The sequence below is a fragment of the Anabrus simplex genome, chromosome 2 (assembly GCF_040414725.1).
Source record: "Anabrus simplex isolate iqAnaSimp1 chromosome 2, ASM4041472v1, whole genome shotgun sequence".
NCBI lineage: Eukaryota > Metazoa > Arthropoda > Insecta > Orthoptera > Tettigoniidae > Anabrus > Anabrus simplex.
In genome coordinates this window covers 856,971,724-856,997,958 of record NC_090266.1, presented here as the reverse complement: position 1 = coordinate 856,997,958, position 26,235 = coordinate 856,971,724, and the positions used below count along the sequence as shown (strand labels likewise).

The 26,235-nt window shown below is 41.9% G+C and overlaps 1 protein-coding gene across 1 annotated transcript in view; it reads left to right on the top strand.

Annotated features, from left to right (window-relative positions):
- Window positions 1-26,235, top strand: part of LOC136863716 (uncharacterized) — a 769,999-nt gene that overhangs the window by 620,611 nt on the left and 123,153 nt on the right. Inside the window, exon 6 of the mRNA XM_067140074.2 lies at window positions 21,889-22,014. Coding sequence (XP_066996175.2) covers window positions 21,889-22,014 — 126 coding nt within the window. The remainder of the gene's footprint in view (window positions 1-21,888; window positions 22,015-26,235) is intronic.

The following is a 26,235-nucleotide window of genomic DNA, read 5'->3' as shown; positions in this document are numbered from 1 at the left end:
ATGTCCTGATTACTTCTGTCACCATTTATTTAGGTCAGTGGTTTTAGGGAATACATGAAAGTGTATGATTCGTTCCTTGTTATAATTTGTGCAGCCTGCAATGGCATGACAAAGCATACTGAAAAGTGTACACTATTACTGCTTTTTACGTTTTATCACATAAAATAAACACACACGATTTCTTATACACCACAGATATGTTACAATCGTGTATTATTAGCACCTAGCTTCTGCGTGTTGTACAGCGATTCTTATTCGAACTACCTCTACCTCATTCAGAGCAGAATCAACGCGAGGGTCCTGCGTGACGTCACAGCTCTGCTTGCTACTGCGCATCTCGCTCCTGATCCCTACCTTGCATTCTACGTACCTTGAGCGAAATGGAGCAATACACCTCCAGTTTATATCAAATTGTACTCAGCTACTTAATTTTCACGATTCCCTCGTCATCCTCAAAGCTCGTGCTAAGCCCATCTGTCCGTAATATACTCGTACTGGCTTTCAATTCATGTGAGTTGCGCATAGTCTGTGGCTGGATACCCGTCTGAAATGAACCCCCATACAAGGCTACATCTCCGCCCGTACCTAGGCGAAGGGAGCAGAGAGGTTCGGGGGAAAATCTGCCAGCATTAAAGCAAGACCCGGATATTGCAGAAAAGAATATCCGTGCTTTACGCATACGCAGTATGCCACTCTCTCAAGTCTGTCGCAAGTCGTGTTGTTGTGGGTAAGAAAACTGTAATAGTATGTGCCTGCCATATGTTGCCCGTACAGGAATTTAAACAGGCAGCAGAGAATAGTGCACATAATTAGCTCTAGTGTTGAATAGCATCATTACTACCAAAAGTCACATTAAATTGCCAAATTCCAATTGATATCTTGTCCCAAATATATCAATACTTATTAAACATCTATTCATTTGCCTTTTTTGGAATAATTACTTTTTTGCAGAGAAACTTGGCTTAAAAATCATTGAGGCAAAGAGTAGCGGGAAGGTAATACCAATGAAAACGCTAATTGACCAGCCCACACTAGTTCTTAAAATAAAGTTACCAACATTGTGAACAGTGCGAACATTGTCCGGCTCCATGGCTAAATGGTTATCGTGCTGGCGTTTGGTCACAGGGGTCCTGGGTTAGATTCCCGGCAGGGTCGGGAATTTTAACCATAATTGGTTAATTTCGCTGGTACGGGGGCTGGGTGTATGTTTCATCTTCATCATCATCACGACGCGCAGTTCGCCTACGGGAGTCAAATCAAAAGACCTGCATCTGGTGAGCCGAACTTGTTCTCGGACACTCCCGGCACTAAATGCCATACGCCAATTCAAAAGTGCGAACATTCATTCCTATAGTTTCCTCGTGTTTTTGAAGTGTGAAACTAGTGTATGTAAACGTTTGTACGTAGTAATTATCATAATTCGTAATATTATTGTACGCTGTGCAAGCGTGTGAGTGTTTTCTGCACTGTTGTGCCGTTCAGAAACTTAAACAATCTTTGTCCGTGTGCGTGTGTGTATTTTTGTGCGTTGTAGTTGCGTCCACAATCGTTGTGCCCCGAAAAGGTAAGGAGCTACATAATGAGTTTGAACAGTGTCCAGATACTTAAGAAGACAAACTTTTCTTGTCTCTCTCTTGAGCGAAAACTTGAGATTAAGAACGCCGGGCGTCCAATGCCTGATCTTGATATAACGAGGCAGACTAAAAGTAAAAGTAAAGAAATCGTGCGTAAATTCGGAATGAATATATACAAAACAACCGAGTGGATCTGTGGGTACGAAGTTACTGACAGGTTGTTTTGTCTTTCGTGTTTATGCTTTGTGAGTGATGAAAGCAAAGGGACTTGGACCAAAGTCGGAGTGGTAGATTTAGGACATTTGTTCCAAAAAATAAAGAAACACGAAAGTTCTAAATCTCATATGCATGCCCAGTTAGAATTCGATCTTCTGGGAAGACACGATATCCGGCAGCAACTTGACTGTGCTCACAGACAGTCTGTGAAAAGAAACAACGACCAAGTACGGAAAAATCGTTATGTGCTGTCAAAAATTATCGACTGTGTAAAGTTCTGTGGCGCGTTTGAGTTGGCATTGCGCAGGCATGACGAAACAAGTGAATCGTCGAATCCTGGCATATTTCGAGGCATCGTTAATTTTACATCCGAAATTGTCGTTGCATTAAGGGACCATTTGTCCAAAGCTACTGTTTTCAAAGGCACCTCGAAAGACATTCAGAATGAATTGCTTTTGTGCATGTTTGAATTCTGTCGCGAGAAAATAAAGAAGGAAATCACAACTGCGCACTTCATTTCGGTAATCGCAGACGAGACCACCGATATATCAACTACAGCACAATTAGTTATTGTACTGCGCTACGTTCTTCCCAACGGTAAGCCAGGTGAAAGATTTTGGGGTTTCCTCTCACCCGCTAGTCATGATGCTAAGACAATAGCAGAGTGTTTGAAATCTTCTTTGTGCGATGTTGTGGATAGCCCAGATAAGTTATTTTCACAAAGTTACGATGGGGCAAATGTAATGAGTGGTCGCCATTCAGGAGTGCAAGCTCTCATCAGGGAAGATTTTAAGCATGCACATTATGTTCACTGTTATGCCCATTCTTTGAACTTAGCCATGGCACAAGCGACAAGCCAGAATACGGATGTCCGTATGTCGTATGTTTTTTGCAGATTTAAGTGAAATCCGCAGCTTCTTTCATAACTCCCCGCAGCGATCAGGTGTATTGACCGAAGTAGTTGGTAGAAGAGTACCTCTTGCTTCAAACACAAGGTGGAATTTTAAATCAAGGACCGCTGAAGTAGTTTACGAGAACAGAGATGCCCTCATGGAATGCCTGGATCAAAAGGAAACTTCCTCTCGACAGCCTAACACCATATCGCAAGTAAGAGGTTTGCGTTTAAAATTGGAGCACCCGTTATTTCAGTTCTGGTTGGCTGTTTTTCATGAGATAATGCCTCATGTGGACATTTTATACAGTCGCTACAAAAGCGAAATTCGGATCCGTTGGAAGTCAAAGGTGCACTTTCAGGTTTAGAGACTTCTATAAAAATGGTTCGGGAAAATAAAATTGACCACATCGCTGACGAACATGACATACTGCCCCCGCCAGTGAAGGTATCACGAGGGCCGCTGCGTACCTCGAAACGAGTCGCGGCAAAAGAAGTATGTGACACGGTCATTCTTCAAGCAAAGGAACGGTTTCAATTCACAATCCACCTTCTTGCAGCAAACCTGTTTCAAGCTGAGAATTTTGGCAGTTTCGAGAATCAGTTTCCCCACTCACTTCTGTACAAAGCGTGTGAAGCCTACCCATTTCTCGACAAACCGAAACTGAGAACCGAACTTGAAATATTATACATGAGAAATGATTTTTGAACTGTTTCTGGGGCTACGACTTTGTTGTAGTTTCTTTTAGAAAATAAGTTGCAGAGTGTCTTTGGCGAAAGCATAAAACTTTTAAATATAGTTATTACTATTCCCATGACGACATCTGAAGCAGAAAGGTACTTCTCAACCCTGAAGAGAATAAAGACTTTCTTGCGCAGCACAATGACCGAGGATATACTTAATGCTCTTGTTATGCTGTCAATTGAAAAGGACTTGGTTCGAGCCTGTGTGGATTTCAACGAAGTAGTTATAGATAAGTCTGCATCCCTCAAGGAGCACAGGATGGATTTTTTGTATAAGCTGTCTGCATAGGTAAGTTGATTGTGAAACATTTCTTATTTTGCATGTGGTAAATATCGGCATGTATTGTCTGCTTCTCTCGTATTCGATCACATTTTCAAAACTTATTTTAGGAGGTTACGGCCCACGACGGGAGAGGTGGAGGAGGGGGGTGCAATTTTTTTTCTTCTGTTGAACCCCCAGTGACGATAGTCACGCGCCGCCATTGGTAGGACGTGAAACCAACAACATTATTAATACCTCTGATGTATCTTATCTATTTCTAATACCGAGCGAGCTGTGAGCTTGCTTGCATTCGGGAGATAGTTCATTCTAACCCCACTATCGACAGCCCTGAAGACGGTTTTCCGTGGCTTACCATTTTCACACCAGGCAAATGCGGGGGCTGTACCTTAATTAAGTCCACGGACAATTTCTTCCCACTCCTAGGCCTTTCTTACCCCATTATCGACAAAAGACCTACATGTGTCGGTGCGACTTAAAGCAACTTGCAAAATAAAAAATATACAGTATATAGTTGTAATGGATGTAAGCTGATAAAGGCCAACTCTTAAAATGGTAAATTTGCACATGTTTGTGTATTCAAGAAGATTCCTTCAGTGTCCGAATCGGAAGATCAGCGTGGTGGACTTCGGTTCAGAAGGTTCTGGGTTTGATTCCCGGTCGGGCCAGGGATTTTATCTGCTTTTGGTTCATTCTTCTAGCTCGGCAGCTAGGTGTTTACAATCGAGATAGTCCACATTTTCATTTATATTCAACATCTCCATGTCGTTAGCTTCCAGTAAGTACGAGAACTCCTCTGGAACAAAATTCCAACACCAAGGGTCTTTCAAAATCTACAGCAATTGAAGGGACATCAAACAATATATTATTATTATTATTATTATTATTATTATTATTATTATTATTATTATTATTATTATTATTATTATTATTATTATTATTATTATTATTATTCCGCTTTATCCACACCCTGGTGAGGTCGCGTGTGAGAGTTTTATTGTACATGTGGACTTGGCCTTGTATTACGGAAGGATGCTCTTCCTGACGCCAACCCAATGTAGAGGAATGTATCCTACGCGTGTTTCATATTACCATTTGCAGTTTCTGTAGTGGTTGATCACGCGGTGTGTTGTGTATTGAATTCTCGTGCTAATGGAATAAACTAGACGCGGCTAAAATCCTCAAACTGACTAGGAATCGAACCATGGACCGCCTGAACCGAAGGTCGCTACGCCGACAATTGAACCAAAGAGTCGGAGATTATTATTATTATTATTATTATTATTATTATTATTATTATTATTATTATTATTATTATTATTATTATTATTTGAAATCTCTGAGGACTGATAATAGTTTAAGATATTTTCAACACATGGCGTAATTACGCCTTTTAATGAGATTGCCGTTACATTTTTAGGTCATATCTTAGCAAATAATATTGTCTGTTCGTTATTCTATTGATTGGATCCTTCAAATTTCTTTCTTAGAGAAGACGATAACATTATTTTTTGAACTTCTGTTAAAACATACAGACTACAACGAACTAATTCTAAACGTTAATTCTGTAATTCTCTCTGAGCTATAAACAACCCTAATGTCTTATTTGACTGAACGTGTAATGTCCCAGCGGAATCTCCTAAAGTGTGGAATTAATTGAATGAAGTAATATTACAGCTGATGGGTGCTTCGTTGTAATCCAGCCGTGAGGTTAAGTAAGGTCAAATGCTGTGCGGAGAGTGAGCGCGTGTACGGTAGTGATGGTAAAAGCATAGCAAGAAACAAAGTCATCTTCGTACTGATCACGAAGGCCCTTATAGTGGTGGAAGGTAAAAGCTTCCACTATCCATAACCTCGGCACTTGGTGGGATGGAATAGTTAGCTGTATGCCCGGCCGCCTCTATCCCCGGGAATTAACCTGGTACTCATTTCTGGCGTAGACTGCATGAACATCAGGACCATATGCACCTCCCGAAGTGGAAATTTCGTTACTTAAATATTTCGACTTTCTGACAGGGAATCGAACCCACCTCCTTCCGGGTGAACCGAGCACCCTACAGCGGTGTTGGTGGTGGTGTTTATTGTTTTAAAAGGAAGTACAACTGCGCAACGACCCTTTCTTAACACCATTCGCGGTGGGGGGAGGATGGAAGATTCCGACAATTCGAACAGTGAAGTTATCGACAAAGGAAAGTAAAAGGAATGACCAACAAGCTTGTGAAAATGAAAGTCTCCCTTGACTTCGAAAGCCTAATGCCATCGGGATCACCGAACGAGTGGCTACACGGTTTGAGACACGTAGCTCTCAACTTGCATTCCGGAGACAGTGGGTTTGAGCCCCACTGTCGGCAGCTCTGAAGATGGTTTTCCGTGGTTTCCCATGTTCACACCAGGCAAATTGTGCGGCTGTACATTAACTAAGGCAACGGCCGCCTATCCCATCGCCGTCATATAATTTATCAGTGTTTGTGCGACGTGAAAGCAAATTGTAAAAACAGAAAAGCCATCAGGTTAGAAGACAACGAGAAATGACCAAAGGAAGTCGGATAGGAAAGCTGAAAGTGAAGAGCCTGGCGCAAATAAAAGGGGTGCGTGTACCTGAACCATGGTGGTGCAAGGGAGAATTAATACCTTTAAAAGTGATGTTCATATGAATTTTGTCACCTCTGTTCCCGTTAGCTTTATCACACTCTCTCATAGGAGTGAGCAGCTGGAAATTCGGAGAACCTATGATCTAGTTTTGGTGTCGTCAGTTGACTTATTGAGTTTGACTATTCCTGAGCATTTCCTCACTCACCTCAGGAAAATTGTGGACCAGTACTTCATTTCAAATCCCTGAGGAATCATTTCAATCCCTGATCCAAATAATTATAGTTTTTGCACATATAATTTCCAATTTATTGAAAATGAAGTAAAACGCCTACCTTCATTACCGCTCAACTATAGAGCAAGGAAGCCATGTCATTCGGAGATGTGACGTTTAAATACATGCACTGACGACTGTTATCCCATAGGTGTTCTTTTCTTGACACTCACTTCAAGAAAATGCTAAGGTAGTACTTCCTTTCTAGCCTCGGAATATCTATCTCAATTTCTACCGTCGTGTTCGAAAGACTTCTTTCCTGATTAGTCCGAATGCGAGTTCCACTGTCATGAATTTAAGACTGTTACACCGGACACGCAACCTGGAGTAATACCACGGATTAGAGAAGTTGGTTGTTTTCCTCTATTTCCTTTATGTCAGACCGACCCAGGTCTTATGGCGACGACAGGATAGGTGCATCCCCAGCATTTACGAGGTGTGTAAATATAGAATCACGGAAACCATCTTCAGGTCCGCCGACTGTGGAATTAGAACCCACTTTCCCCAGAATGAAAGCTCAATTATACGCCTCGAATCACACAGCCAACTCCCTCGTAGAAGTGTGTTAAAACCTCCTCCCGACCATACTGGAACTGATATAATTTGCTATGAAAGTATACTAACCAAGGAAGGTAGCCAACGGTCAGTAGAACACTTGGCCCAATGGGCTGAATTGTCATAAGGTTTAACTAAAATTTGGGCCCTGAAAATCTGAATAATAGTTCTTACCTTTATCATCTCAGTCGGAAATAGTTTAATAATAAGTTCAGGATCGGTTCATCATTTTGTATTGCATTTGTCCCAGAATACTAAATACATGACGTTCAGCCTGGTCATAAACAAAACACACGAGACTTTCAATATATGCACCAATAGCTGGTGGCTAGCAGAACACAGAGCATGTAGTGATCATTGAACGACAGGTAACACACAAGAACTGTCAGATACATTCCTTATGTCCTCGCTATACTGTATATTGATTCTCAGAGCTACTCTACCCAAATGTCATATATCTGTTAATATTCCTGAACCAAAGAGATGTAATGAACTCTCTTGAATAGAGCTGTGTCCACCGCTGTAGTCGAGAGTTTAGTAGAGTAGCTTCAGAGTTTGATTGTCGACTGTGCCAGGAGTTTGAGATTAGCGTAAAGGAATGGAACAGGGTGCAACCAGCTTTAGGTAAAACAGTAGTTAAGATAACTCGATTAAAATTCATTCTCTGTCAATCTGGAAATAATGTTCTGTACTTTTCCACTTTTTCGGTAGTTTGATGAGATGGTGGTAATTTTAGAACAAAAAGAAAAATCAATCATAGGGAAAAAGAAATGGTAGAGTCTTCTTTTCTGCTGAATAGTCGGTATAGTGGCCTTCGGTAGCGATTCGGGTTCGATTCCCGGCCGGGCCAAGGATTTTAGACCGAACGATTTGACCGTGCGGTTAGGGGCGCAAAGCTGTGAGCTTGCATTCGGGAGATAGTGGATTCGAACCCCACTGTCGATAGCTCTGAAGATGGTTTTCCGTGATTTCCAATTTTCCTACCAGGCAAATGCCGGGGCTGCAACTTAATTAAAGCCACGGCCGCTTCCTTTCAACTCTAGCACTTTCCTTTCCCATCGCCCCCATAAGACCTATCTGTGTAGGTGTGACAAAAAGCCAATTGTAAACAAAACATAACAAGGATTTTAGCCGCGTCTGGTTGATTCCTGTACCTCAGGGACTGGATATGTGTTCGCCTGAACACACTTATACATAACCCACCATACCGCCAAACAAACAAGAGAGGGTAGAATACAGCCGGCTGACGTTAGGAAGGACATTCCACCGTAAAACTGGGTCAAATTCAGATGTGCAACACAGAATCCAACAACGGCCCGAACAGGGTCTAAATGATGATGATGATGATGATGATGATGATGATGATGTACACAAAATTGTCGTTAATATTGTTACAAGATATTCATGAACATGTTCTCTGAATCTCTCTTCTAGCACCTACTAAAGTCTTGTGCTTTGTCCTGCCGCATTGTGTACGTAGTTGAGCGCTGACATTTATGACTGTTTGAAAGTGTGAGATCCATGTTTATAGATTTACTGATACATTAAAGAACTCCTTTTCAGGATAAAATCCCATTGATCAGCCGTATTTTGGGCAATCGTCATCTTCTAAGAAAGCAGAACAGGATCTTCGTAAAATGTAAATTTTTTGTTTCGGTTCTCGAAGTATAAATCCTCAAGATTATCACATCTATCCTTATGATCGTATCTAGCACTACAGGCAGTGAAAGTATAGTCAAAATTATTATTATTATTATTATTATTATTATTATTATTATTATTATTATTATTATTATTATTATTATTATTATTATTATTATTATTATTAAGGCCAACGGCCATGGCCGTGTTGAAACACCGGATCCCGTGAGATCTCCGAAGTTAAGCAACATTGGGCGTGGTCAAAGCTTGGATGAGTTGTCACGCGCTCTTGATGGGGGTAAGGTAATGGAGGAGCGGAAAGGAACTGGCCACCCTACCGTACGTAAACTCCGGCTCAGGCACACCTCTGCAGAGGTTCGGAACTCCTTCGGGCAGAATACACCCTTACCTTACCTTATTATTAAGGGCACAATTAGCGCAGTGGCTTAGCTGGTGGCTTTCCACTCGAATGACTAAGTTTTGAACCTCGGTCGAACCAGGTGCGCATGCGCATACATGTGACAGCAACTCATTGGTGCATCGAAATCTCGGTTTCCAGCATTTCCTGTAATAGGCAGTTCTCCTGTTCGTTAACAAGGATCAGTTCCACGTCAGTCTTATAAATATTTCCCAGTCCAGTTTTATATTTCCCACCAGGTATTATCTCTGCAAAATCGCCTTTGCTGTCTCAATCTCTTCTTCTCTGCTTGCATTTTAAGGGTGCTACAGAGCACATCAGAGAGCTGAGCTGCCTCTGGTTTAGACGTGATACGCCGGACCATGGAGGGTAGCTCCTCATATGAAAACTGCCCAGAAGCAAATGAATGAACACGAGAGCAGATCACAAATGCCTGAAACGAGAGAGTTCATTGAAGGCTTCTCTCACCACCAACACACGGTAGTTTCTGAAAGTCATATTGTGCAAAAGAGAATGAATGAACCACACAGCCTTACAGGAAATCCACAAATAGAAGGAAGGAGGAAGCTCCATACAGGCTTCACTCACCGTCGACGCCCTTTAAAATTCCTGCTTCAAAACGCTCGGTGTTGTATACTCATTTGTATCATTTGACAGAATATGAACTTCCTGTAGTTTCCCTACTGAGCGCTATTTCAAAGGCTTCAAGCAAAGTATACGCGGGGCTACAGGGAACAAAACATCTGATCTCTCTACCTCACATGTCATTACTGTTTCCGTCACAGCAGAACATGTTCATATCAATCAGAATCCATACACCCAGCTCGTTGGCGGAATGGTCAGTATAGGGACCTTCGATCCAGAGAGACCTCTTTTCGATTCCCAGTCAGGCTGGGGATTTTAGCCACATCTTGTTAATTCCTTTCGATTCTGTATTAGTCTGATCTTAGTTGTTTATACAGTAAATCCTGTCCTCAGCTGAAACCCAAGGGTCCGGAAATTGTTTGCACTGTATGCAGGATTCCGTTTCATAAAGGTGATTAAATTAAAATAAAATTCATAGGTGCATAGCTCCGTTAGATAAACCAGCAATAGATTTGTATGATTGTGGGCGGTAGTATATACAGTAAGAACACTATTCACACACATATATACACCAGTCCATCGGCACTAACACAAATCTGTTCTTGCTTAGAACTTCCTCGCAGTGCACAGTAGAACAGTTCATATAGTTATTAAATACACATATGTTTTATCGAAATAACACCAATAGTAAAACTGTACAGCAGGGCCTCTCAAACGCCCAAAATCTCACGCATGCAAATCGAGGTGCAAGAGCTCCGTGCACTGTGCATCGGTTCCACTCGGTTCGGGTCGGCTCGGACCAACGCTTCGTCTCTGTGCTACTCGGCTAAGCTCGGCTCAACTCGGCTCAGATTTGGAGCGCTACGGAGCAAGTGAGGAAGAGGGAGACAGGGGGAGCGAGCGAGACAGGCGTGGGGAAAGAGAGAGACAGCACTATTGCTCCAAATCCAGGAGTGGGGGTCTGTACTCTGGTCAACCAAGCGAAGTCGTCTTTTGCACCGTGCACAGTGCATGCAACAGGCGCATGCACCCTGAGAGGCCCTGCTGTACAGTACTGTAATTTACTTCTTCCAGTAATCCCGAATTGTACACTGGACACAACTATCCCTGGTAGCACGGTTCTGAATTAAAATTCGGGCATGGCAAATAATGTTGAACAATTTCACGTCATTATTTGGAAGCGGAGGAAGACTGGATGTCCTCTACGGCTGATAGGACATGTCGATAGGACTTCACGTTACATAAACCACCTTCTTCATTATCTTTGTTCTCGTCTTCATCGCCATCAATTTCTGTTTTCTTTTCTTGGAGGTGATGGGTGACGAACTCTTCGATGTTTTCTAACGCCGCCTCTGTCTCAACGTAATCTTCTGCATTGACATTGCCATAATTAGGCTATTCAAGAGTTCCATGTGGCATATCAGTATTTTCGTTTATTGGTTCCTTCGTGAGGGTGTGAGACAAACTCAGCTTCGTAAAAGCATTGACCGGGCGAGTTGGTCGTGCGCGTAGAGGCGCGCGGCTGTGAGCTTGCATCCGGGAGATATTAGGTTCGAATCCCACTATCGGCAGCCCTGAAAATGGTTTTCCGTGGTTTCCCATTGTCACACCAGGCAAATGCTGGGTCTGTTCCTTAATTAAGGCCACGGCCGCTTCCTTCCAACTCCTAGGCCTTTCCTATCCCATCGTCGCCATAAGACCTATCTGTGTCGGTGCGACGTAAAGCCCCTAGCAAAAAAAAAGTAAAAGCATTGACGTACCATATTTGGCGACACACCTTTCATTGCTTCAGCGATGCGAATTACAGCATCGAGTACAGAGACAAGACATTTCCTGACAGTTCCTGGCCGAATGCCATCTTGGCCATCTCGGATCTATTGGGAGTACACATGAACTGAAAAGGGTTAGGAAGGAAATTTACTTATTTTCCCGTTATAATCAAAAAATCTCCTTCCGTTTCCGCGTCAGACAGGTTCCGCTAAATACAGGTAAACTTACATGAATATTAAACCATAATTCATAGGACCGGGAAAATGTTCCGATATGGACAGTTTTCCGGTCAATAATGGTTCCGGTTCGAACCTCACTGTCGGCAGCCCTGAAGATGGTTTCCCGTGGTTTCCCATTTTCACAGCAGGATGAACCTTAGTTAAGGCCTCGGTCGCTTCCTTCCCACTCCTAGCCTTTTTCCTATCCCATCGTTGGCATGAGACCTATCTATGTCGGTGTGACGTAAAGCAAAGTAATAACACGCAAATTGAAATAAGATCCCTTTCCAGTATTTTACTGGAGGGAGAGTAGAAAATCCTGAGGAGGCATTGCAGTAATAATAATTGGAATTTCCCGACTTGAAAGCCGTTAGTGGAATACCTAAAGCATTTTCCAGTTCACAATTACTTCGTTTTCAGTGCATACTCTCTTCTAAGCTCATCTTTAAAATATCAAAAAAGGGAACTTCTGAGAAGTGGTTCGATTGTACACAACATTATTACAAGACAGTAATTTATTGGTAAAAACATTTCAGCGAAGGAATTTTTAATTAAGCGTAAACGAAGATATTTATTAGCTAACGATATTTCTTGCGTTCCCATGAATGTTCGCTTATATAAGATTGTAGCACAAGCAGGAAAATGTACCATCTGTCATTTTAATAATAATAATAATAATAATAATAATAATAATAATAATAATAATAATAATAATAATAATAATAATAATAATAATAATAATGTTATTTGCTTTACGTCCCACCAACTACTTTTACGGTCTTCGTAGACGCCGCGGTGCCGGAATTTAGTCCCGCAGGAGTTCTTTTACGTGCCAGTAAATCTACCGACACGAGGCTGTCGTATTTGAGCACCTTCAATACCACCGGACTGAGACAGGATCAAACCTGCCAAGTTGGGGTCAAAAGGCCAGCTCCTCAACGGTCTGAGCCACTCAGCCAGACATCTGTCATTTTCAAGCCGTGCATAAAACAGGGTGAGTCTGGTAATGGAGAAAGCTGTCCACTTTCTATCAGTTAAAACGAGTTACCATTGAAGTACCCCCTACGTGACTCCAAGGGTTAAAGATATATTTTAGTCAAAATAAATGTTCATTACCAAAGACATCTCTGAGCAGGGACCCCTCGGAGTCGAAGAATATAATTATATGTGGTTAAATAGGCATATATATTTTCCGATCTCTCTTGGCACAGGCCAGAGTAAAGTGTAGCTTCCACCGAAGTCCCAGTCTCATCCATGGCTGTGACAATATGGAAGCTGCTGGGGTATGGGTGGTGCTGAGTAATGACATTCAGAGCACGACTAGTGCATCTGAGTGTTATGAAAGGTGTTGCTCATAGGGTCAGTCGTGCTGCAATAGCACTTTCTGACCCAGTGAGGAAAGCAATGGCAAACTACCTCACTCCTCGTCTTGCCTAGTACGCCTCATTTCGGTGCTGCCATTGGTTTTTGCGGTTTCCTTATAACCGCATAACCTTTGGTGGTGCTATTTGAGGATCCAACCAGCCTCTGGGCTGATGACCTAACAGACAGACAGACATGTTGCTCACAGTGGTGTGAATGTAGGGTTGCGATACATCCTGAAAAAGCGCGATTGTCCTGAATTTGAACATGTGTCCCGACGTCCTGACTGAATTTTTAGAAATCCCTAAATGTCCTGAATTTAAAAAATCAGACCAAATTATTTAAAATTTTGCTAAAATATTTTTGAAAACGAATGGTATTATTTTGGTTGGTCATCCTGAAGCAGAGTCTGACGTCATTACCTGACGTTGTCTGGGTAACAGGCTTGACCTACGCTAACGCTATCTACTTCCGCCCGGGAGCAGCGTGTTGAATAATGATGAAAATGATTTTGTATCCATGTTAGCCAGTAATAAATGGGTTTAGTTTGTAAAGCAATGTAAATCCAGTGAGCAATATTCTGAATTGCTTAAACTGGTTGAGTTCTATTTCTGTTTACCTGGCCATAATGCATGTGGAGAAATGATTTTTTCTTTAATGAATTCACAATGAGCAGATGACAGAACTAGACTGAAAGAAGGATATGTTAAATCAATATTATTGCTGCAATACAATTTTAAAGAAATACCTTGGCAGGAATTTCATGATTACATTTTAAAAATGATGGGTTGCTAAAAAGTGTGTCATGTTCAGAAAAGTATGATTGGTATCAGCATCAGGGCACTTCTATGTCGTAAATATCTTTAAGCAAAGGTAAATAAATGCTGTTTTTACTTTTCATTCATTCGTATTATTGAGAAATAATTCCACGTGAGTTCTCCCATCTGTTACTTAAAAATCTATGCAAATAACATTGAATATTATATAATTTTCGAGTGGTCTGTAAAGTAGGTGTTTTACATAATGTATGATTTCTTATTTCTCTATTTGATTTTTAACATTAACATCATATAACAAGTGTGTCTTTGGGTAACGGACGGGATAGTTTATATGGAATTACCCAAATACACTTTTTTTACTAGTGGCTTTACGTCACACCGACACAGATAGGTCTTATGGCGACGATGGGATAGGAATTTTTTTTGCTAGGGGCTTTACGTCGCACCGACACAGATAGGTCTTATGGCGACGATGGGATAGGAAAGGCCTAGGAGTTGGAAGGAGGCGGCCGTGGCCTCAATTAAGGTACAGCCCCAGCATTTGCCTGGTGTGAAAATGGGAAACCACGGAAAACCATCTTCAGGGCTGCCGATAGTGGGATTCGAACCTACTATCTCCCGGATGCAAGCTCACAGCCGCGCGCCTCTACGCGCACGGCCAACTCGCCCGGTGGGGATAGGAAAGGCCTAGGAGTTGGAAGGAAGCGGCCGTGGCCTTAATCAGGATACAACCCCAGCATTTGCTTGGTGTGAAAATGGGGAAACCACGGAAAATCATCTTCAGGGCTGCCGACAGTGGGGTTCAAAGCCACTATCTCCCAGATGCGAGCTCATAGCTGCACGCCCCTAACCGCACGGCCAACTCGCCCGGTTGTAATAAGTCCAGAATAAATGCTACGTGCGACTAGAATTATGTAGAAACTCCCTTACATTGTAAGTAGGCTATTGGAGACTCTCGAATTTACGAGAAAGCATGTTGTGTCATATTCTTCTAGAAGCCTGGCCAGGCAACTTATATAAAGAGGCAGTCTTGAGGCTAGAGTTGAGTTGTTTTAATGAGACTTGTGTGGAAGCCGTGTCAGCCGAGTGTATGAAGTCAAGTATATGAATAGGTTTTGTTGGGTTGTTAGTTGACATGCATCTGTTGCAGTCTTCTTCTGATTCTTCGTTCTAGTTTTCTTTTAACGAGCTCGATAGCTGCAGTCGCTTAAGTGCGGCCAGTATCTAGTAATCGGGAGATAGTGGGTTCGAGCCCCACTGTCGGCAGCCCTGAAGATGGTTTTCCGTGGTTTCCGATATTCACACCAGGCAAATGCTGGGGCTGTACTTTAATTAAGGCCACGGCCGCTTCCTTCCACTTCCTAGGCATTTCCTGTCCCATCGTCGCCATAAGATATATCTGTGTCGGTGCGACGTAAAGCGAATAGTAGTGTTTTGTTCTATGATGGCAGCTTATTAGTTTATGTGTATAGAATTTGTGTAAACCGCTTGTAAATGAAACAGTGTACACAATTGTCAGCACTGTGTGTGTGTCTTTGTGGATACATCAATGTTAAGAGGTGCTTTAGAAACATTTTAAACATAATACGGAATTAAGGTGGCTAAACTGTGGCTTGTAGTTGTTTGGGTTTAAATTATCTGATAAACTCACGAACAATCCATTCATGCTTACGTATTTACATTGTTGTTACACTTTAATGTTGGATAGTAAATATCTATGTCCTCACTCGTAATGAGGCTCCCTCTGGCCATTTAGAGGCTAGCTATTATCATCGGATGCATGTTAAATTTCAAATATTATTTTCAAAAATTCAGTGAACAGAGAAAGTCACACAACACTACAACACTGTGCAAAATCAAGCAGTAAACTTGTTGAGTTATGCAATTATATTACTTTTTGCTTAATCAATAACAGGAATTTTACTTTTTTAAACGGAAATCTGTCGGCAGCCCTGAAGATGGTTTTCCGTGGTTTCCCATTTTCACAAAAGGCAAATGCTGGGACTGTTCGTTAATTAAGGCCACGGCCGCTTCCTTCCCATTCCTAGGCCTTTCCTGTCCCATCGTCGCCATAAACCCTATCTGTGTCGGTGCGACGTAAAACGAATAGAAAAAAATTAAACGGAAATACTGTCATGTCCATCCCAGGAATTGTAAATCGTAGCTTGTACGCTTAAACCATGTACCTTTGTAGATTGTAACAAAAAAATTATAATGTGTCAGTTTTCTTTGAATAAATAATATAAGAAAATAAAACTGACTGTTTATATCGAGCGCAGTATAAATCAATCCGGAATATCTTGAAAAGATCAGGGGTGTTTTTTGCCATTATAGCGCTTTGTTTTAATTACTGCACCCCAATCAGCATTTCGCTTAGTAGTGGAGGAGAGCTTCGTAATCACAATTGAACATCGATGCTCCCTCCCTTCCCTTCCAAGTGTGTCCGCTCTCTCGCTTCACTGTGACGAATGTTCGTTACGTAAGCTGCCCGCATTTACGTCACGCCAGCCTGGCCGCACTGGGCTACTCTTAACGGGCACCCAGCTGAGCACCTCTGATATAGAGTCACTGTAGTCACTCGCTGCCTTCGCGTCTGCTGCAGGCAGCTTAAACTCTTAATATCTTCCGACTTTAAGGTTTTCCATTTAGATACTTCACATGTTCAAATCGTTCTGCTTTTTTCGCAAGCAATTTGTACAAGAAATTTGAAATTGCTCAATCAGCTTGCATAACTGCTCATTAGTAAAGGGGATTTTGTCAGTACAGACAGAGCAATGTCAGTCACTAAGTTTCACACACTCTAGTGGACACAAACTTCACAACTTTGCACACGAATTTGAAAATCATGGTCATTATCCCCACTAATTCTACAGTTGGCTAACACAGCTTATCTGAAGCGTCTCTGATTTAAATTAAAACTATCGGTGGGGAAATAATTTTACTCTTGCCAATCAGCCGATAGCGCAGTTTACACTGAATTTCCTTCTGCACTTGATGTACTATAAAACCTCCAACGTACGTCATTGACGCTTGTTCCAAAGTAATTAATCCAGGGCCAGAAATTTAGATAAACGGTGAGTGCATGGAAATTACAGTAAACATAACCGCCCCCCACGGCACTACAGCCCTCGAAGGGCATTGGCTTACCAAGCGACAGCTGCTCAGCCCGAAGGCCTGCAGATTACGAGGTGTCGTGTAGTCAGCATGACGAATCCTCTCGGGTTATTCTTGGCTTTCTATACCGGGGCCGCTATCTCACCGTCAGATAGCTCCACAATTCTAATCACGTAGGCTGAGTGGGCCTCGTACCAGCCCTCAGGTCCAGGTAAAAATCCCTGACCTGGCCGGGAATCGAACCCGGGGCCTCCGGGTAAGAGGCAGGGACTCTACCCCTACACCACGGGGCCGGCACAGTAAATATAATAGAACATAAATAGTGTGAGAAAATACACTGCCTGACAAAAAAGTTAAGCACCCAGAAGGAGTGGTCCAATATTATCACATTTCGGTATACATGCATACCATTGATTTACAAGGATCTGTAATGTGTAGAACGCCCACCAGAGTGTATTCGTGATGGCACCGTCCTGTTGTTGATAAGTTGTTACCAGTCAACTGCTGTGAGTTAGACAGTTAAGTAAGACGTGCCGAGAGGACTACGTACAGTACGAAGCACCCGCGATGTTTCGCAGACTCGTCAGACGCCTATCCACCAATTAACAGCATTTGACTGAGGCCGCACTGTGGGACTGCATAAGGCTGGTTGGTCGTATCGTGCAATTGCCAGGCATGTGGGCATTTCATATGTCGCAGTGTCCCGATCTTCGAATCAATGGGTCGTGCTGGTTCAGGTCGACCAAGAAACACCACTCCGAGGGAGGACCGTCGTATGGTGCGTCAAGCAATGCGGGATCCCATAACTTTGGCACTCGCCATCCGCAAACATGTACTGGAGACTCTACAACATGCTGCGAGTTCCTGCACAGTGTCTCGACGACTCGTATCCCACCGGATGGGAGTGCTATCACCCAATGCGTCGGTTGCCATTGACACTAGAACACCAACGCCTGCGTTTGGAGTGCTGTCTTGAGCGGGAGGCATGGATAGAGGACGACTGGTGTCGAATCATGTTCAGTGATGAGTTCCTCTTCTCCATGCCCTAGGATGACCATCGTGTGCGGGTTTAGCGGCGTCAAGGGAAGAGGGCTGTTCCTGCCCATATTGTGGAAAGACACACAGGCATAATCCCTCACATCATGGTGTAGGGATCCATAAGATATGCGTTCAGGTCACTTCTAATAGTGCTTCGGCAGACTCTGACGGCACAGTGATACGTCACAGACATTCTGCGTCCGCACGTCCTACCCCTTATGGCACAGCACCCTGGGACAGTGTTCCAACAAGTTAATGCACGTCCACATACAGCACGTGTATCTATGGACTGCCTAGAGGATGTTGAGGTCTTTCCATGGCCAGCAAGATCTCCGGACCTCTCCATCGTTGAACACGTGTGGAATGACATTGGGAGGGGACTCCGTCCCAGTACCAAAGTGCGGGATACGGAGGGACAGCTACAACAACTGCGGACGAACTTGCCTCAGGAGAGGATCCAAAGGCTGTTCGATACCATTCCGAACCGCAAAACGGCCAGGGTTGCGGGGTGTGGGGGGAGGGAGGTACGACTCCCTACTGACCTGGCGCCAACATTCCACCTGCAACTGCCAACAGCCCTATCTATTTCATTCCATATTCTAATGTGTTCAATAAATGTGCATGGTCATTCAGCATATGTAGTTTCATTCACTTTCAACCACTCCTTTTGGGTGCTTAACGTTTTTGTTAGGCAGTGTATTTTCAGTAATTTAACTTACGTGGAGGTTCATTAGTTCATTAAGGCTGTTTAAGATTTCGTCACTGAGCATGGAATACTACTCTGTAAAATCTCTTTTCCTGTGCACATTCTTGCTTGATATGATATTTGATTCCATTTGTCCTTTACTTCTCTGTGGGATGATAATGAAAACAAGCCTGTTTTCAAAATCCTGTTCATGATGGATATTACTGTCCTACAATCGAGCATGACATTACTTTCTGAAATATGTCTCAATTTTCTGAAGAAATTCTGTATTGAATCGCCGTTAAATGTTCTCGTTAGTACAAAATGAAATCCAGAGGACAGAAGGTACTTGATACATTTAATGGTAGAAGAAGTAGTCAGTATAGGTAGAATAGCTTCATATGTTTCTTTACTCAGAAACCCAGTAACCTTTTCTTTACTGCATGTCTTGATTTCCGCCAAGAATGCCAAAAATTCATTTTCAAACCAAGGTAGCCTCTCGTCACTTATGTCAAAAAGAGTATTTCTCTTTATGGTGACGTGTATTAATGATATTCATAACATGAATATTGAAACGTTCCTTTATGAATTTCAAAAAAGTAATAGTAGCACCGCAATTATTGAAAGCTTGTGATTTAAAATGGGAGGAATTCTCCTTCGCATATTCCAAAGCAGCGATGACGTCCGTAGAAAATATTTATTTTTACATTCATCTTCTCGAACTGCAACGTGTTTCCTTGTTACGAAAGGAAGAGGCTTAATTACTTCCTTTTACTGTAGTTAATACAAGTTTTCTAGACGCCTTCCTGTTATTTATTCATGTCCGTCTCTGACTGTCTTTTTAGAACTAAGTTTCTAAGGTTCTTCAATATGTGATACAGTTCGAAGCCTAGAAATAAAGGCCTGCTTTGGTCTTCTGGATGACATATTTGTGGTTTTATAGCTTTTCTTTCCGGAAATCGTCTCATCATGTCTGCATTAGTTTTTTGATTATCAGTAACTAACCTCAGTATTACAAAACCACAAGCCTTCACTTGTTTTGTTACTGACAGAGTTAGGGGGGGACGTTTCAGTCCAGAAAGTTTCTTTGAGAAGACGTATGTGACAGGAGTTCGGTAATTGATTTATAAGCTATTTATCAGAAAGCATAATGAATAGTTCGCAAATACTGTCTCATTTTCTCTCGCATCTTGAAGAATAGGTAGGCCTATGTCATCGGATCTAATTTCACATCTAAGAGATTTTGCATGTGCAGAAGTGTCCTTACGATCAAAAAATGTATCTAGTTTCTTATCGTACTCTAGCTGCTGTTTGATAGACCTCATCAATAGTTAGAGAACACATGATTTCGAATTCATTCAGCCTTTCCCGTTCTGCATGAAGCCTGGATTTCACTAGGTCTGTTACAGCAGTTTCACATGATGTGTTCCCTACATAGCGGCTCAGTGTGCTCCTTGATAGTAATTTAAACAAATTGCTCCTAGCAGAGTCATACCCTTCAGGCAAAATTAATTCCCAAATTACACATTGTTTTAAAGGATGTTCTCGCCATCTGGATGATATTTTATTCAAGATTAAAATTTGATCAAAATAAACGAGCATTTTATGTTGGAAGGTTTTACTTCGTTAATTTCCAGCATTTTTTTTTAAACATGCGTAGTGCTGGTTGTCATATTGGTGCAAACGCCTCCTCTGGTATTCTACCTCCATCTCCATTTTGTTAACTTTTTTGTATTGCACGCCACAGTTTTATTCTTAGCTAAAACAAACGTTTTTCAGCACTTTAATAAAATTAGTGTTAGCAGTATTTTCCGTCTGAACTTAAATGGACTTGCTATTATGGTCTGTCAGATTGGTACATTGCGCACCGTATGGGTTTTCATCACCTCTTCCTATTTCTAGCGGAACAGTAACGTCATTATTGCCTTGAATTTTGTACTCATCGTCCAACTTCCTTTTCTTTCACGGTTCACATTATGTTTCTCAATTTCTCTACTTTCTGCAGTTATTGTAGGTGTTTTCTGTGCAGAATAATCTTCAAACACAGTGGGGAAAACATTATCCTTCAGTTTCTTTATTTTCAGTCCAGGGTGAAAATCAGATTCACGAAAACACCGCCACATACGAAAGACGTTCTTGCCTCAAAATTGGGTACAAATACATCTCTATAAATAGCATGAGCCATTTCTCTCTGAGCTCTGAATTGCATGGAAATTAGTGAAATGAAGTCCCCTTTACTTTCCCGCTCTTACTCCTACAGTATGGCACACAACAGAATACCACTTTAGTTAACCACCCACCTACGACAATTAAACGTTATTACTTTTCCCGGATGCATAAATAGGCCTACGAACGGACAGAATAATTAAAATAATAAAAAATGAAACGCAGTTAATACAATTTAAACAACGCAACAGAAATACATACCTTACGTTCCTAAAGCGTGATTCTTATTCAGTCGTAGCTGATCAATAAGGAACTCGTTCACAATCACAAACACTCCGTTAATAACAAAAACATGTGTATTAGCAAGGGAAATGCTCGCCTACTGGAAGTGAGAAATCTGTCAAGCTGGACATCCTATCAGCGCTTCTGTAAGCAAACCGTCAACTAAGAACTGTTCGCTGTGTAGCGTGGAAGTGGAGACAAATGGCAAGGTGTTATGAGAATAGCAGACGGTGATGTCCTAGGAGAATACATATTCACAGTTTTTGAAATTCACTGCTTGCCTCAATTCCGTATTACCTTTCTGGTACTCAAACTTCTCAGGGTTTTTCTTTAAAATGATGATCATTCTGTGAAATTCATTATTATTATTATTATTATTATTATTATTATTATTATTATTATTATTATTATTTCTTCGTTTCGGCCTTTCAACCGTTTGCATCCTTGAGCTTTAATTCTTCCCCAGTACTCACGCATTCTCGTTCTGTGAGCCTCCATTCTTTCATCAGTCCATTTCTTGCCTGTTTTCAACTTTGGCCTTTCTTGGAATCTCTTGTATCCCTGGAGCTTTTTCTAGAGAGGAGCACGTTTCTGGATGTCTTCGAGTGTGATTACTATTTCTTGAAGGTCTTTTTCAACTTCGATAAACTAGGGTCCCTTGGTTTTCTTGTTAAGAAAGTTATTATTATTATTATTATTATTCCAGAGAAAAGATCAACCCGGAGGAGAGCAGCATAACCGAAGTACTTCACTGGTACACATCAGTGAACGCCGCCATGCTAGACCACCTAACGAACCAGATCAAAGAAACTGACAACAGTGGAGTATGGAGGTAAGTGACGTACGGTTACTTATTCACTCTCACTTACAACATTCTCGTTTTGGTTAAATTTGTCCTCTAAGCTATAGATTATCTCTTAATCGCACACCGATTGTGAGGTCCTTATTTTACTGGATTGTACTGTAGTTTAACCCGAACGACGGTTGGGTCCTAAAACATAGCACCAACCTCAGACATGTCCTGTGAAATATTTCAACTAAAATCAAAAGTATTCCAACAGCTCGCAAGTATGTTTCCTGTTCCTTGGTAATTATGTACCCATGCACAACTTAATTTGCCCTAGTCCAGAAGTTCACAGTGAGGTCGTCTTCGTAATCCAAAAGATAGTTTGTTAACGTCCCCCCCCCCCCGTTTGTCCCAGATTGGAATACAAGACTAGTTTGGGAATATGGAGCTGGATACAACGAAAGGAGGTCCATTAAAATTCGTCAAAAAGTGAATTTCCAAGAGGTATCTAAAATTTAACACGACCCTTTCTTCCCAACCCTGGCACAAATTCAGCACGAGTATTGACTAGTACACACACCACAAGTATAAAGGTTATCTGATTTCACGTTTTCTTAGTACACGGGGGCTGCTGATTACATGAACGTGAGTATCGTAGTTGGTTAGGCACAGTCTAGCTTAAGCAAGCAACGGGAATGGACGTGCCGTGTTGAGTGTGCAGGCTGAGTGGAGTGGAGTAAGAGGGGGAGAGGACGGGTCAAGTGGAGTGTGACGAGGAAGATGATCGGTAAAGAGCAATATCGGGTAGTTATCGGAAGATGGCAGGGAAGAATGAAGAAGGGAACAACCAAAAGAAAGGAAGGTAAAATGGTGATGTGGTTGAAGGGTGAGATGCTGTTGGTGGCAGCGGTGGTCACGGTGTTGCTATTTATTGGGGGCCTGGAAGTAAATCCAGGCCCACAGAGCAGTGGCAATATGACCTGGGAGGACATAGAAGTAATTATGAAGGTGGTAAAGGAGGTAGTGGAGGAGCTCTGTCCGTTTGATCAGTTAAAAAAGATGATACAGGAGCAAGTTAAGGAGCACGAGAAGACGATGCAGTTGATTGAGGAAAACACGAGACAAACTAAGGCTAAAATGGGAAAGCAGTGAGAGAGAAATTGTGTCACTGAGGGAGAAAATAAGAAATATGGAAGAGGTGGTGTGGAATCTGAAGAAAGGAATAGAAGCAAACAGTCAAGGACGTAGGAAGAAATCCATATTTACTTACGGTGTGCAGGCGGAAAAGGCTGAAGCTAAAGTGGACATTATTTATAAAGTGGTAGATATCATTCAAAACAAAATGAAAGTCAATTTCAGTGAGGTCGATATAGATGATGCTGAGAGAGTAGGCAAAGTGAGAGAGCGCAGACCTATAAAAGGGGCGCTGGTATCCACATTGATGGCGGACATAGTGACGAGAAACGCTGGCAACCTGCAGAGTGAAAAAAGTTGGATTAAGAGGGATATTGGAAGGGAATTAAGAACTTCAAAACCTTAAAGAAGCATCTAGTGAGGGCAAAGCTGCAAAGGTTGAGGGCGCATATTAGGGGGCAGGAACTGATGGTGACGAATGGAAAATGGACCCGAAATTGGACAGTGTCGAAACTTCAGGCAATGGAAGAGTGTCCTAAGCAGGAAGAAATGAGTAGGGCTGAAGAGGACGAGCATAATAGAAATGGTGGAGCACCGAGTATCAGGGATGAAGAGGACCTGTATATAGATGCGGTGGTAGAAGAAATAAGCAAAGTGCTAAAACGGGGAAAAACGCAAGAAAAGTCAAGTGGACACAAGTAACTGAGTCTGGAGGCCAGTACGGAAAAAGAAATGAGGATCCATGAAGTCCCGGTGGAGGGAAAAACACAAGAAATGGCAAGTGGGCATACGCATAATGAAAATAATGGTTTGAGGGAGGAAGTAGAAGCAAGAGGAGCTATGGTTAAAGGGAGAACCATGAGTTTAAAAGAACTATGGGGTAAGAAAGGTAAAAGTGATGAAGGCATAGTAACGAGAAGTAAAAAAGTTACGTATTATTAGCAAGTAAGCGAATGGTGCTAATGTATAATTAAATTAGAAGGTATAGTGTGATTTAAAGTTAAGAATCTTTGATGCTAAGCGTGATTATTATGGCCAAGTATATTGAATTACAATTGGTCGTAAATTTGAAATGAATAGTGATTTTTTTTTTGCTATTTGCTTTACCGGGCGAGTTGGCTGTGCGCGTAGAGGCGCGCGGCTGTGAGCTTGCATCCGGGAGATAGTAGGTTCGAATCCCACTATCGGCAGCCCTGAAGATGGTTTTCCGTGGTTTCCCATTTTCACACCAGGCAAATGCTGGGGCTAGCAAAAAATAGCTATTTACTTTACGTCGCACCGACAGAGATAGGTCTTACGGCGACGATGGGATAGGAAAGGCCTAAGAATGGGAAGGAAGCGGCCGTGGCCTTAATTAAGGTACAGCCCCAGCATTCGCCTGGTGTGATAATATGAAACCACGGAAAACCATCTTCAGGGCTGCCGACAGTGGGGTTCGAACCCACTATCTCCCGGATGCGAGTTCACAGCTGCACGCTCCTAACCACACGGCCAACTCGCCCAGTAATAGTGAATTTATTGTGGAATTGATTGACAACGGAGTGGTGATTGTTAAGTGTGATAATGCTAAGAGTGATTATAGACAAGTAGATTTGAATTATAAGCGAATGTAAGAGTGATGGAAATGTTAAATGAAGGGAATTTTGAGTGATGGTCGTTATAAAGTTAAATTTGGTAGATGGTAGAGTGTAACAATATTTGAATGGTAATTTAAAGTTAAGAGAGATGAACTTATATGTGGAATTTGATTTAGTTAATAATAGAGTGGTCATAAGGAAAGGCGAGGGCCGGTTTGTAAATATTCAGAGTGGTAGATGGTTGAGTGTGTGTCTTAAGTTTAAAGTCTTAAGTTTAAATGAGGTTGGAGTGATGGTGGCTAAGAGTAAGCAAGTTAATGGTGGAACTGCATAGTTATTTGGTAGATAAGGTAAGGGTTATTCTGTCCGAAGGCAGGTCCGAACCTCCGCAGAGGTGTTCCTCAGCCGGAGTTTACGTGCGGTAGGGTGGCTAGTTCCTTTCCGCTCCTCCATTCCCTTACCCCCCACCAACAGCGCGTGGTAACCCATCCAACTCCTGACCACGCCCAATGTTGCTTAACTTCGGAGATCTCACGGGATCCGGTGTTTCAACACGGCTACGGCCGTTGGCATAGTTATTTTGAAGTGATTGTAATATTTGGTGGTATTTGAGAGTGATTAAGTGATTATGATTAAGAGGTTGATTGGAGGTATTTAAGACGGATTAATTATTGAGTATGGTGATATAATGAAGGTTGGCTGTAAGGTGGTTTGAGATTGGTCTTAGAATGAATTATAAGTGAAGGAAAGTATCAAGGTATTTTTGAGTGGTGGTTGCCATGAGTGATTATCTTCAGAGTTAAGGTGATTTGAAGTATAAGCGAATCTAAGAGTGATGGTAATTTTAAATGAGTTGGGAGAGGTGGTGCCGATGAGTGAGTGTGTTTGTTAATTATATGGGGAAGGAAAGTGTGAATGTAATTTTGAGTGATGGTTGCTATGAGTGATTATATTCAAGAGAAGGGTAGTAAGATTAAGTATGTTTAGATATGCTGGAACGAGAAGAGTTTGTCTTGGAGATGGAGTTAGGTAATGTTGACTGGGAATTAGGAAGTAGTACATGTAGAAAATGCAACATGAGGGGAATGTGGCACACTAGCTCGGCAGATGTTGAAATGTTAAGACTGAGTCAGCAAACCTGAGTAGGCCAAGAGAAAGGACAGTGTAGGATGTGGAATGTGCAGGCTTTGCGAGCCCAACATGTGCCGTTCTGCAGATGTCTTTATTTTACCGTATTTTATGTTATTCTTTATACAGTTGCAGTAATTTATTTTTATTTTTATGTTTTTGTCATATTGCTTTTTGTTCATCCAGTTGCCGTATTGCCATGGCCATCGGATCTCCGATAAGGAGTTGACTGTGGACCATATGGCAGTGTCTGTCGTTCATTTTATGTTCATTTATTTTGGCTTGTTTGATCATCTGTATGTTTGTTCAGTAAGGGCTAATTGATTAAGTCGAAAGAGCTGGTCTAGATTGGACATTGTTACTTTTCTCCTTTAACAGATCAATTGGGTAATATACTGTAGATCTGGAGGAAAATAAAGAAATTTTT